We start from the raw sequence: 15,044 nt of genomic DNA on the forward strand, positions 1-15,044 counted from the left end.
ATGACAGATAGAGAGGTAGACCACCACACCAAGAACAGACTATTCCACCGCTGCTGTGCAATTATCACTGCCATTTACAATACTCACTTTATTTTCTATCAACAACTTGGTACTTATATTATTTTTTATTATTGTGTACTGCCACTTTACTTCATATGTTATTTTGCTGTGACAAGATAAATGTCCCCGTTGTGGGACTAATAAATGATTGCTGATTTCTGATAAAACAGAAGATACATGGATAAAAACGTTGCTTTTTGCACAGCATAAAAGAAAAATGAAATGAATGGGTCTCTTAAAAAAAATGTGCAGAGGTTATGAGTTCAATAATTAGTATGGCCCTCGAAGGATGTTATAATAAACAAATGGCCCTTGATAGAAAAAAGGTTCCCCACCCCTGGTCTAGAGGTTAAGTCAAAGGATCACCAAAGTCGTTAGAATTCATTCTCTGGGGACGATGAATATTTGTACAAAATTATATGACAATCAATGCCAAAGTTGTCACCAAGAACCCCAAAAAACCCCAATATTCCCATAAAGTAGCCCTGCATGGATTTACTAATCTGCCAACAATGGCCCAATACATGCATAAATATAAAATACATACAGTACATGCAAAAGTATAAACAGCATGGAAAAATCTCTGACAGCTGGCAAATGTACATAATATCACGGTTTAATAGTCATATCTCTGAGCCTTAATGAGGCATTTTATTGAGCAACCCCTCAAACAGTAGGCCTACACATTTTCTCATCTCACACACACACACACACACACACACACACACACACACACACACACACACACACACACACACACACACACACACACATTTTGGTAACACAGGTGGTATGTAGACAAATATTTTGGCAACTGTGAAATCGGTACATTGCAAAAAATTGATGCAGTTATACTGAAGGCAGGGAACATATTTTTGTAGTCCTCTTGCTACAGCTTGTGGAGCCGTTCTGAATGGTCTTCTCATTCATAACGTTGTGGTGATTTATCTACAGCATCAGTCCATCTCCTCTTTTGACTTGATAATGCCTTTCGGTCCAGGTGATACAGAGGATAGATTGTAAACAGTGTGTGATTTATCTTCAGTGAAATGTCCAGGGAAAGGTGGCACTAAATTCACCGTCTTCTGTCATGTATGCTTTTGCCAGCAGCTGAGCCCGTCACATGTATGCTCTTCTCTTCATTCAGTGACCTTCCATTAAAGGATTACAAATGGCCTATTTTTAAATGATGCAAACAGTTTCATCAAAAGGACTTAACAATAAGCTGCTGCACTAAATAGAGCTTTTGAATGTCACAAAAAAAGAAAGAAAGAAGGTATTAACAAAGCCCTTCTCAAAAAACAATGTATCACAAATAACAAAAAGAAGATAAAACAACATGCAGAAGAAAAAAGGGAAATGCAACACAGAGGAGTTTCAAAGCTAAACGTTAATCATTGAAAAGGCACCGAAACTAAATTCCGAGGTCGTACATTTAAAACCTACACAAACCTGCCATTAACAAAGATTCTGTTGCTGAACAACACAGGAACAGGCATTACAATTTGAAATCAGAGGCAGCATCTCATTAATGGGCTATAATGAGAGTATAATGAGGAGTTAAAGCTCTAGTGCAAACTCACCTGGTGATTACACAAATCCTTTGTTCCTGGTCACAGCATGAAGCGGACGTCTCGGACACCATATGCTGCCATTAAGGCTTTAATCGACCAGGAGCAGGTGGGCAGATTGTGGGCGACATTACAGTCTGTCTTGATGCCAGGTGGAGAGGCGACAGCGGTGGAAAGTGCCAGTTTCCAGTTGACTATGGTCAGCAGCAGAATGTTTACGTCACTGGCAGGCAATTCAGTGCTTTTACAGTTTTCTGTATCGGAGTACATGGACCAAGCCTCTAACTGGGATGATATTGGAGTTTTGCCAATATGCCGATTTAGGCACATTATTTGTTTCCACCCAATTGCAGAGAACATCAAGTCTCTCCTGTAGTGGAACTAACATGTTATTATGCCTACCGTTATCGTGACGGCACACTGGCAGATGTAGACATTAAATACAATGCTTTTTAAAATGTACACGTTCTCTGGGCAAAACAAAAAAAAACAACAACTTCAACTTATGTTACATGTAAAACATGGCATATTTATTTTTATGTTCAAACAAAGCTGAAAAATTCGTCCTACTTTCACAGGTTTCGATGACGCTGTCCCCGAGACAATCGTGAAAATAGGCACATACAGGGCAACTTTGACCTATTGCACAAATCGCAAAACAATGTGATCTCTATAAATAAATGTGTAGTGTTGATGAATTCCTCCTTACATGACCTACACTGAGCAATCATTGCAAATTGCAACTTTGACATCTGTTTCGGACACTTTAAAAAACCCTCCAATAAAACATTTATCTGCCGATACAGACGACATGCAGGTATCATTGTGGTTTTAAGTGCCTTGCTCAGGGGCACAATGGTGGCAGCCCCGGGTATTGAACTCACAAGGTGTGTGTGTGTCCTATTTGGAAGCCTAACCACTAGACCACCACCTCCCACCTTACAATGGCAAATTGGATTATAACACTGCCATCTAATCTCTTGATGTAAGCAAGCAGGGTTAGCAAACTGACCATTCCTTCAAACAGATTGACTGACCTACAGTGAAATTCCCGAAACAAATAAATAAAAAAGAGAAGCAACTTGGTTGCACAATGAAATAAACGTTTGTCAACACATGTTGTACCAGAGTCAGAGGGCTTCACTATATATATACTATATATATATATATTAATATATATATATATAGATATATATATATATATATATATATATATATATATATATATATATATATAATATATATATATATATATATATAATATATATATATATATATATATATATATATATATTATATATATATATATATTATATATATATATAATATATATATATAATATATATATATATATCTATATATATATATATAATATATATATATATATAGAACAGTTATTGAAACCAACCAGTATAATAACTATTCATCATAAACAAAAATATATCACAGCAAATACACACTATTCTTTGGAAAGAACACATTAAACCATGCAAGACTCGACATGAGTTACACGGTTATGTGCATGATGGAGATGTTGTGTCACTACATTCAAACAACTTCCACTTTTGAGGATCAGCCCGAGTCTGCTGTAGTCAGTAATGACAACAACATTTGAATTACTTTCAAAATCATGTTTATTAAATTTAGAAAACATCACTTTGTTAACAGTTTCATAGCAATAGCAGGAAAGAACTGAAACTGTACGAGAGCAACGTAGATGGGGCCTGGGCCAACCCCTGAGTTAAAAACCGGCTGTGTTTTTGGAGCTCATCCGTCCCTACGCTTCTGCTTTCTGGAGTCACCTGCTGCATCTAACCTGGCATAGACTAGAAGAGAGAGTCAGTGCTGTAGTCAACATCTCAAGGTAGAACGCCTAAAGAAACGAGACATAAGAAAACTTTGTAGACATCAGGTAGAAAAGTTGATTTGCAAAGTCACTTTTCAAGTCAAGGCATTTCCTGCCAAAATATACCGAGTATGCAACATTAACATGTAATTAGGTTGCCAAACTGCATCGGTAAGTAGGTGTAATCACTTAGGGAGGGGTTTCTGCACAGCTTTAGGGGAGGTGGACTTGGGGGATACTTAGGGATGCAGTACAGATGTAGTCCAAAGAGGAAGTGCAAACAATGTCTATAAGGAGTGTTTGTTGAGAGGGTTCGGTGAGCGAGGGGTTTACGGGGGTATGAGCAAAATACGGCTACCCCCCTTTACTCATCAAGGTGCTGAGAGGGGCGACTCTCTGGAGGGCGAGCCCGAGATATCCTCAGGGGGAAAAACTGTGAGTGTGCAGGCTCGGATACCGCCCAGCGACTCGGGTAAGTCAAACACTTTGTGCCATTCATCTTTCTCGGGGTCGTACTTCTGTACTATTTCCACCATGCAGCGATTGTTCCACGAGTAGCCGCCCACCACATAGATCTTATTCTCAAACACGGCCACGCCCACGTCGCTCTGGCCTCGCAACATGGCAGCGATAGGTGTCCATAAGTCGAGGGCGGGGGAGTAGTATTCGCAGCTCAGCACGTCGTCGTAGTCGCTGGTGCCCCGGAAGTGATTGCCCCCGATCACGTAAAGGCGGTCGCCCACTGTGCACATGCAGTGGAGGCCGCGCACTGTCGTCATGGGCGCTTTCTGAGTCCATTTATCTGCATCTGGGTCGAAGCACATCAGCTCCTTCTGAAAAGTGTCGTGAGTGATTCCCCCTGCAGCAGCAAGAAAGAAAAAGAGTGGAAATTAGCCTCCATGTTGATTATTTGAAGGAGTAAAAGCAGCTTTGTACACCTGTCAATCAGACCGACCTGTGACTCATTCACCCGTGTCAACCTACTTTTATAGCCCCAGTCACAACACAGGAACATTTGCTTCCGTAAATTTATAAGGAACAAGAATCAGGTCAAATTTTGTACATATTTAAAATCGCACCTTTTAAAATAAAAAACCTTGTCGCAAACTCAACAAATACACAAGATTTCACAAACAAGAGTGACATCAATATTCTTTTCTACAGTGCGATATAATGCTGATGAGGAGTACAAAGAGGAACATCATTACAAAACGTTCATGCACATACGCACAAACAGACTGTAGACAGCGGGACACAAAAAGCTGAGGGAAAGAAAAACAGGACATGTCTACAGGGAAGGCTTAAAATAAAGAGGAACACAATCCCAGCATGCATTTGGGTGGAAGCCAGCCCACCCCTCCCCCTTAGGCAGAGTGACTAGGACCAAATGCGGAGAAGATTTGCAGAGCATACCGAATAGAGGCAGAATCCCTCTTTTGCTGCTGCCCAGTGATCGTGTGCGTGGTTTATTGTTGAGGCCTAAGCTGTCTATTCAGCTGCCATGACTCAGATCTGTGGTGCTGCACCTCCTTCACTGATCAAACCCAAAGATAGCCCGACTGTCCATTTTCTTTATCCAAGCAGTCCACGGGGCAAGTCTGCTATAAAAATCCTGACAAGGGAACAATGCTGGAGCAGACGTCAGGTCCTTATAAATTCTCTCAAGAGACCCTGCTGCTATTCTGATTCAGTTCAAGGGCTTTGGCCTTTCTCTGCTACAGCGATGTCTGATCAGTATCCCGGTATCCTAATGCCTCATCAGTGCCATTAGTGAGACATTAAGAGCCGACAAGGTTTTATCTCAGACTAAAAGCTTTCGCCCTTTTTATAGGCAGCACCGGACACACTGGGTTATTGTTTGTATTGTCTGCTACATAAGCCGTATAAAAACATTTCACTGTTCAGACACGTAGATTTAAAATAGCGGTCGAGTCCCCTTGTAGAAACCAGTCGACACACCCGAAGAGAAGATGTAGACGAGACACAGAGGTGAGGCAGGAACAGAGGGCTCAGCATTTTCCAAAAATACCCCGTAATGATAGTGTCCAGACTATGAGCTACAGTATAAATTACAACTACTAACCATCTGTGCTTCTTTCAGGGAAAAAAAAAAAAAGGAGTTTAGAGATAAGTCATTCTACAAAAGTTAAATCGCCAGCTTTTTTGATAATCAATTAATTGCTAGTTATTTTCTCTGCAAAGATGTTTAATAAAATGCTGTTTTCAGCCTCTCAAATATCTAGATTTTCTTGCTTTTTTCAGTTTTATATCCTATCAAACTGAATATCTTTTGGTTTGGACTGACAAAACAAGACATCGCCATGGACCTTTGAGGGATGGACCTTTTCCACCATCTTCTGAGATTTTATAGACCAAACAATTAATCGAGAAAACAATCGGCAGATTAATAGATGATGGTAAATGGACTGCATGGTACGTGGTGGATAATGAAAACAATCGTTTGTTGCAGCCCTAGTCAAATCCCTCGAGGATGCAAATTGCATAAGAAAAGCTACAGGATCTCTTTCTGTAGGATGGCCAGGAACATATGGATCGCAGTAACATACTGTATGCATTATGAATGCAACTGAAATAACTTGGGATCCTCTTTTCACTTTTCAGTTCCTGTAGGAATATGAGATCTTACAATCAAACAGATTTCATCCGTGTCTAAATTCCCTCCCTCGCTCCCTCATCCACGGCTCCCTTTATAACGGTTGTTTGCTCTCTATAGAGAGCAGCAAATTGAAATTTCAGACACTTATGATTCATCGTTATTTTGAGTCATCACTGACAGTTTAGTCTCATAACGGTAATATTCACCTCTATAAAATGCAACACATTTTATTGTGGGATTGTTGAGAAGAGAGAGAGTACACGCCATGGAAAGAGTTTGGATACTCAAATGAAATGACCGAGTGTGAACAAAGCAGACTACATAATAAATGCTTTCAAAACCAATCCCCACATTATTTGCAGAGCTATTGTTGTGTCAGAACTCGCAATATTTCAACAAGGATCAAGTGGAGACAAAGTTTGCACATGACAGATCACCTAAAACATAAATAAATCCAAGTAAGAACCACGGTTGTTCACGTTAAAATCAAACAACGATCAACAAACCAGCTTTCTTTCAAACACATTAAATGAGCCTCGTTTCCACACTAAGTCGGCATCTGAGACAACCCCCAAGTTGTGCATCACGCCCAGCGCTAATTAAATTCTCTGCAAATCATTTGTAAAAATCTTTAACCTGGTAGTAAAACAAATAATCCCATTTATACATGAAGCTTACACAGTGCAGAGACTGGAAAAAACCATCAGGGAAAAAACAACGTCCTATAAGAACATTCATCTCGTCTACAAAGACAACCGGTCAATGACGGCAGGAGTGCTAACAAACCAGTCGCAGTATCAACTCTACTTGTGTGTTCTGCACTAAACATCTGACAAGCGTTAGTCACATACATGATGATTATCATATCAAATTAAAAAACAAAAAACATCTTTCTCAGCGGACTTGCCATTTTTAAATATTGGAACTGGGGCTGCAATTAACTATTATATTTATTGTAGATTAATATGTAAATTATTTTCTCATCAGTGTTTCCTGAAGCCTCAACTTAAAGATATTCAGCGTACGGTCATAGAGGAGTAAAGAAACCAGAACATATTCACATTTAATAAGATGGAATCAGAGAATTCGGTCTTCTTTTTGTTTCCTTAAAAATTAAACAAATAGTTGGTGATTAATTTAATAGTTGACAACTAATATACATTTTTGCAGTTATAATTAGCATTAGAGCTAAACAAATAAAATCAGCCGAGCCGATATGTTGGTGGATAGGTTAGCCGACAAGAAACAAGAAATGGCAGCTAGGTTTGAGTTGATCTAGAAACAGTGTCACACTTATATATATTGTCCATCGAGAGCACTGACCAGACTGTAAACTGTCCCACTCAGTATGCATCTTGGTCACAATTTGAATTTTAAAAAGGGAAATATTGTCTATCAGCGTCAAGCATCCTGTAGTCAAGCTATCATTTCTACAAATCATTTAAAAAATAATATTTTCTGACTGCTGTGACGACACCTTAGTCAGCAGGCGACAGATAGACGGATGAAAATGACTAGAGAGTTCAGTGTTGTTGTTGTAGATGACTCAGTAAATAACTTTTAAAAAATAAATGGTATAAACTGGAAGACCGCTGGACCTTCACACAGATCTTAATTTCTCAGGTAAATTCCTGAACCAGAGTGGCTCTGTGCTGGTTCAGTACTCATGTCTGAACTCTGCCTCAGCACTTGAGATGTGATGGTCTGCGGGCTGAGTGCATTTGTCAGGTTCATGCAGCTGACGGAATAACTTTCGACAGCGCAGCAGCACAGCCGGAGAATGTGACCTGATCTGCTGTGACAGACAGACACAGAACTGCACTTCAGCGTGGGTCACCTTGCACAGCAAGACTGTAACCCCCGAGACTACAGTGCAACAAAAATGCCTCTAATGGGTAATGCTCTGTACCTTTTGCATTAAAAAGGCACTTTAGTCCATTACTGACAGTTTTCCTATGAGCTGTTATGCATGTTTCTTTCTTGTGTCATGACCCACACTCTATTCACAAAACTACTTCACCAGCTTTATCCTGTAACACACACATATTCATTTCCCCCCCACATGTAGAATTAGCTGCTGCAGTGCAAAGCATGACATTGTGTCACTGGGAAATTTACCAGGCCATTTGCCTGCTATTGACCGCATCACTGAAACATGGACCTAACACGAAAGGAAACCATTAGAATATCAAGAAGGGTGAGCAATAATACTATGTGCTGCACAGTGCAGCCTGGGGCGATCGATTGAAAAACAGCTGGATGCCAGCAGATTAGCTCAGCCCGTGAATATTATGTTATTCCTCACTTCACTTTATTTATTTAAAGAAGTAAAAAATGTGCCTTTTATCCTCGCTCCATGGTAATATCAGGCTTGCCATTCATGCCGTCTGTGTGCTAAGCAAATATATCCCAGTTCTTTCGCATCCCAAGTGACACTAACTAATTAAAAATGTTATTAAAAGTTTTTCATTTTTGTTTATACAAACAATACTTACAGTAATCATGTATGCAGTTAGTAATTCCTTTCTGGAGTGCAACTCAGCAAGTTAGAGTTAGTTAATATTAAATCAAATTATAAAAAGGAGCTTCATTCACTGTTTTTCACATGCGGGCACACTGTGACAATTCTTGCAGCACTCTAATGTATTATGCAAACTGCATTTCTCAGGAGATACTAAAAACACAAAACAAGCAAATGCACGTTATGCCAGTTTTGGGATTCACTATGTGGAACTGAAAAAAATGAAAATAAAAAGATTACGGGAACAAATATGTTAGGTTAAAACTACATAATGAAAGACAACGATTTACAGGAATAATGAGATCTGTGGATTATGAATTTAAATTCACTGGTTGTGTGCACAGTAATCAAAATCAGGGAGTGTATGTAATAAAACAGCGCGTATGCTGGTCAGAAACTCACATGGTGAACAAGCTCAATACTGCTAACAAGGTTTGCCAAAGCCTCCCAGCTTGCAAGCACAGCATGTGACTAGTGCAAAGATGTTAATGTTGTTCATGTTAATGTATGTTAATTCCCCAAGGATATTCTTGTAATTGCTTCACTACTCAAACAGCGGATGTTTATTCTTCTGGAGGTGTGCGTACACAGATTTGCACTTGATCTGGCTGCCCTGGTTTACAATTTTATAAATCTTTAAATGTGATCTGTACAAGATGACTGGTGCATTATATTGCTGAAGCCTACATACTGTACATGTGTTTAGAGGTATTAAATAAATACAGCATAGTATCTTGATCGTTAATATTGTAACTTTTAATATAAATTATTAATACATGTGTTGTAAATACCCTATCCCTTCCACCGTTTTGCCAAAAAGCATAGGAAACACAGCGGGAAATCTCCAGTGATGTTTATGAAAATTGTTTATGTTTATGTGCTGTAGAGCGATGACTGTACACACCGCCAGGCGGGATTAACACGGGCTCTTCTGTGTCACACCTCCTACACAGGCTTCTGTCCTCTACTTTGCTCCATCCTTCCCAATTTCCCTTCCACCCCTCCCATCCCCTTCCTTTGTAGCACTGCTGTGGATTAGTCACACAGAGAAACTAGGGCTCATCTCCATAACGCAGGATTTGTTTTTGACACCTAAAGAGCAATCTCAGTGTTCACCCTCTGCCCTGAGCACTGAACCCCAACAGATTTGAACTAACTTCACCTGTATGCTCGGCATACAGACATCAAGTGTGTAAGGAAGTATTTAATACAGTCTGCAAGTGTGAAAGACACAGTTGTTATAGGATGTGGCAAGTTCAAAAAGATGCCATACTGTTAGAAATCTTATTACTGAAAAATGTAAATACATAGTAAAATAATTTAAATAGTACTGAATTGTGTTTTACTATTGTGACCCCTGTCCCCCTGCAGCCCAATGTAGAACACACACACACACACACACACACACACACACACACACACACACACACACACACACACACACACACACACACACACACACACACACACACACACACACACACACACACACCTCTCTCTCAATGACTCATAGCAATGCATGATACATGCAGTCAGGTTTAGACGAAAGTTATCAAATGAGGATGTTATAAGTTATAATAACATCCTCATACATAACATGCATGTTATAAGATGTAATCAGCCGTTTGCTTCTTGGGAAGAAAAAAAACTAATCTAATTGAAAGTCACGATGCACTGAACATGCATTCTAATTATGACTTCAGGGCATGACATCTATTTCTAAACAGACTACACATTCACACAACATTGCATTTGCCTCTTTATTTACTTACCTGAAATATACATATAACCACCATACACCGTCCCAGCGTGGCCATAATGTGGTTCATTCATTTTGGCAACATATGTCCATTCATTTGTCCTTGGGTTGTAGCACTCCACAGTAGCTTGAAGAAAAAGACGAGCAAAAAAGAACGAATTAGTAGAAAGTAGGTCAAGACACAACTAAGGAGGACAAACAGCAGCAAATGAGGCCTTGGAGGGTCTCAGTGTGGGAGCTAAAACACAGATTTAAATACACATCCCTACAACCCCACCAGCAATAAATGCACTGCACAGGATATGAGAAGATTGTAAGATCCTTTATCTTAAGGCCCCTAAGGATTGTTCTACAAAATCTGTGAGAAACCGGAATAGGGACACAGATTCACGAGTGGCGCTCATAGGTGAGCATTAAGAAGCAGCCAGGGTCCATCTACTTGTGGGCTCATTGTGTGCTTGGAAAAAAGGTTGTGATCACAGAGCAAGTTGGACAACCAGCAGGAGTGATGTAGACTTAGGCAACTAGGGATCTTCACCTTGATGATGTAAGCTTCGATGAACTGTTAGAATTTAAGATTACAAACAAGAGTGTGTGTTTTGCGCTTTTTAGCCTCAAACGCCAAACGTAAGGGGGAATTCTACTTTACAATTAACCACAGCACCATGGGCCATAGATAAGTGATTTTCTTCTTATCTTCGCAGCTCAGGGAAGTCTCATCGGCATATAACAGGATAAAAGTTATTGTATTTTTGGTTGAATGTCAAAAACAAAGTGGAGATATTGCGGAAAAAAGCTTGCTCATAGAAAAGGAAGATGGTGAGTCGTTAAAGACAATAAGCGGTCTCAGCTGAACCCCAAGAATCAAAAACACCTTTAGTTTAATCAATGAACAGAAAATATTAATAATAATAATAATAATAATAATCATCATCATACTGGTTCCAAAAGCAGTGAGCTTAGGACCACAAAGCAGATCCACCTGGGGAAATCTCTGGGGGAAAGAGTGAATACCTTACTCTTCTTGCTCAACACCTATCACCAAAGTGACCTTGAGCAGTGCACAAAATATTGCAGCCATTGAGTGGAAGACGTATACTTGTACTGAGCACAGTTGAATTGCATGAATGCAAAGCAGGGTAAGACTGAAAAAGGACCGCATCGTTATTTATAATCTTTTAATGAACAAATGATCAGTTAACAGGACAACATTGCTGATCTACCTACAGAGACCTGAGACTAATTTAATTAGAAAAGTGGCTTCTTTACTCCATCAGATGTTCCTATAAACAGCTGAACACATGCCTAATTAGCACGATTGTCTCCTCCTGCAGGCTGCTCATCAAAATAGGGAACTGCAAGGGTCAAGCTGGTGGAACGAGCTCCCCATTGATGTCAGCAGAAAGTCTTCACACCTTCCGTCGCAGACTGAAAACCCACCTGATTCGACTGCACCTCGTCCAATAAAACTTTTTTTTTTTCTTTTCTGCATGTAGCTATTAAATCGTTTTTTGCTTATTGGAAGCTAATGGTTGAATTTTTATTCTGTCGTTTCTGTATGTTGCACTTTTGGGATTGTACCTATTTGAAGCTAATGTACTTGCAAGATTCTTGCTGTTCGGAGTTGCATCCTCATGATTGTTTGCACTTATTGTAAGTCGCTTTGGACAAAAGAACTGTAATGTAAAAGCTGGTAGCTGTGACATCTGGTAATAATAACTACGTAGCATACTTCTGAGCTAGAGCAGTGGTTCCAAAGATGCGTGTTGGGGACCCTGTAATGGCATCGAAAGATACTTTAAATAATCTGTGCTGCATTTCAAAATTATTTAGGGATGTGTCATCATAGTATTATATTATGAATCATGATAACCTCACACCCTCACAATAAGTTGATTGTGGTCAATTCTATTAGTGGATAATCTAATAGTAAAGTCTTGCTCGCCATCATGGTAAAAAAGTGGAGGGAAAAAGACAGATAATAAAAAATAAATAAATCAAGAATTGTTATGTAGTAAAGAACAGACCAACACAATATTGCTGTTTTATATTATTAATATTTATCCTTTATTTATGCCGGGAGACCTTATGATTTAAAAAATGTTTTTTCCTTTACTAAAAAGTGTGTCCCATCTGTGATGCAATAACAAAATATTTTCTTAACAAAATGCAAGTATAAGTGATTCCAGTATATTTAAGTGCCATTTTAAGAGATATTAATATTTTAATGATTAGGATCATTGTGACATGAAAATGTCATATCGCTCCATGCCTATAATTATTATCCACAATTATTGAAAAGACTAATTGTCAAATGATTATGTGGCACTTTTTAGGAAAAACATTTCCTTCAATGGGGTAAAACAGAGTGATTTGTCTGACAAACCTATATTAAAGAAAATACAAACTACTCCAACACCAAATCTAAAGATATCATAGTGACGAATGACATCTTCAAAAATGGGACCCTTATGTTTTCCAATCAAATTAGTTTGCTCTAAATATATTAAGAAAAAAAAGAAAAAAAAAAAAAGAAAAAAGGTAGAGCACTCAAAGCCTAATTCAGACGCAAGAATAAAACCACGCCCGTATGACCTACACAGAGTTAACTAACATATTGCAGGGGCTGGGCACATCCAGAAAAACATCAAGGCTAAACCACATGCAGTGAAAGGGCAGTGGAACGTAATGCAGAAAAAAAACAGTTGTGTAGACAGGCAGTGAAGCGGGCCGTGTTCTTTGGTCTAATTATAACCCAGAAGAGACGACTGCTCACACAGTGGCCTCTCCCTCTCTCCGCTGCAGTTACAGAGCTGAATTTAAGTGTTGGGTGGCACCTCTCTGTGGTCCAATGTTACGGGTGCAGAGATTCCAGATTGGTTTCTCAGCAACCAAACTACAATGAACAGATATAAATAGAGCACTACATTGAAGTGTTTCTACCAGAGAGGATAAACAAGGGTCCATCTGACACAACCCCTTCATAAATTACTCACCAAGAGTATGAAACCTTTTACATAATGCTCTCTGCCAGCACAGTTCGTGTCCCAACTTCAAATCAGGACCGACAATTTACTGTCATCTGATACAGCATAGAAGTAAATACAGACATTGTATTGCGCAGAAGTACTTAAGGGTGTAGGCTGTTGCTTTGTTATATTTGTGCGAGAAGAAAACTACTTACATTATAATATAGTTTATGAATCTTCTGATACAGTGGCAACTCACATTAAATTGTTAAATGCTTTTGTATTTACAGTAGATTGTAAAGGTGTTCATGATAATGTGCACATCCTCTAAAATTGTATTAAATTACACAGAGAGTATGCACACGACATGTTGAATGAGCAGATGATGTGTGGCACTTGATTACCAGCGTCAGTATGCTTGCAGTCAATTAAACTTCTTTTAATTACTGCTCCTTGATATTTAAGTGTATACACTCATACAATATTTATTTAAGGCTACTGTTTGTTGCTTAGAAAAAGGAAACATAGTAAAACAAGCAAGAAAATAAACTCACCAAGCTCCCCGGCAGCGTTCCTTCCACCGACGGCGTAGAGGTGTCCCTTGAGTGCACTGAGGTGGAAGAAGGTACGTTTCTCATTAAGGCATGCCACCTGCATCCACTTGTTGTAGCGGGGGTCGTACCGGAACACGGTGTCCACTGCTGTCTTGCCTTTGGTGTCGTAGTTGCTCTGGCCACCCACCACGTAGAGAAAGTTGCCGATGACTGCAATGCCGTGTTGGTAGCGGGGTGCATCCATGGGGGCCAGCGCCTTCCACTCGTGAGCCTTCTCATCAAAAAGACGCAGCTCCTTACTCACAACTAGCTGCTGGCGCAGAACACCACCCAGGGTGACCAGGTGGGCACTGTCTGAGCGGATGGCTGTCCGTTCTGACTGCATAACTGGCTGCATGTAGGGCATCATTTGGTAGTTGCTAGCCTCCAGGAGAAGGTTGACACAAGTGTTGTCCGTGCGCATAAAGTCCACTGTCTGCACGTGATTGATGAGTTCCTGTGGGTTCATGAGGGGAAAGCGGATGTTCTTCATGAGCTTTGCGGCATGGTCCATACGACCGTCTTCGTAGCGTAACCAGCGACAAGCAGCCTTGAACAGGTCCAACTCAGTGCAGTGTTTCAAGCTGTTGCTGGACAGTACAAAAGCCAACCGATCAAATGGTAGCTTGACAAACTCTCCCGTGCTCAGCAGTGAGGGGAAGTTCTTCAGGATGAAATTGTTGACATATTTGTCCACCTCTGTGAGGTTATACGTGTTGGCGATGCGCCCCACACCTCTACACAGTTGTCGAGAGAAACCTGCAGGGAAGAGGAAATGACAATCTTGGAGATCTATAACTGAGACTGACAACACATTTTAGGACATGAATGACTGAATCTTCCAATGTTGTGTAGAGAATCCAATTTCCAATTACAAAATATCAGTGATTTAGCATTAAGGGACGCTGCAATCAGAGCCAAATTAACATACGGTCTGCACCTATAATAACACAGAACATAGTCATTTGCATCCAAACAAATTAGTTTGTTACATTTTAGTGTATTTAAAAAAAAAAACAAGCTCATACCTTCTGAACACACCAACGTTCATATAAATTAATTCTGCCCATTTTATATACCTATATAAAAATGTAATGTTTATACACAC

The 15,044-nt window shown here is 39.7% G+C and overlaps 1 protein-coding gene across 1 annotated transcript in view; it reads right to left on the reverse strand.

Moving 5' to 3' along the window:
- Positions 1 to 3,247: 3,247 nt before the first annotated feature.
- The window catches only part of klhl13 (kelch-like family member 13), a 31,146-nt gene continuing 19,349 nt past the window's right edge, over positions 3,248 to 15,044 (reverse strand). The window contains 4 exon segments of the mRNA XM_029447811.1: positions 3,248 to 4,336; positions 10,388 to 10,501; positions 13,898 to 14,669; positions 14,672 to 14,695. Of these exon segments, the coding sequence (XP_029303671.1) occupies positions 3,849 to 4,336; positions 10,388 to 10,501; positions 13,898 to 14,669; positions 14,672 to 14,695 (1,398 nt within the window). The 3' untranslated portion in view covers positions 3,248 to 3,848.

Source organism: Cottoperca gobio, chromosome 14 (assembly GCF_900634415.1).
Source record: "Cottoperca gobio chromosome 14, fCotGob3.1, whole genome shotgun sequence".
Lineage (NCBI taxonomy): Eukaryota > Metazoa > Chordata > Actinopteri > Perciformes > Bovichtidae > Cottoperca > Cottoperca gobio.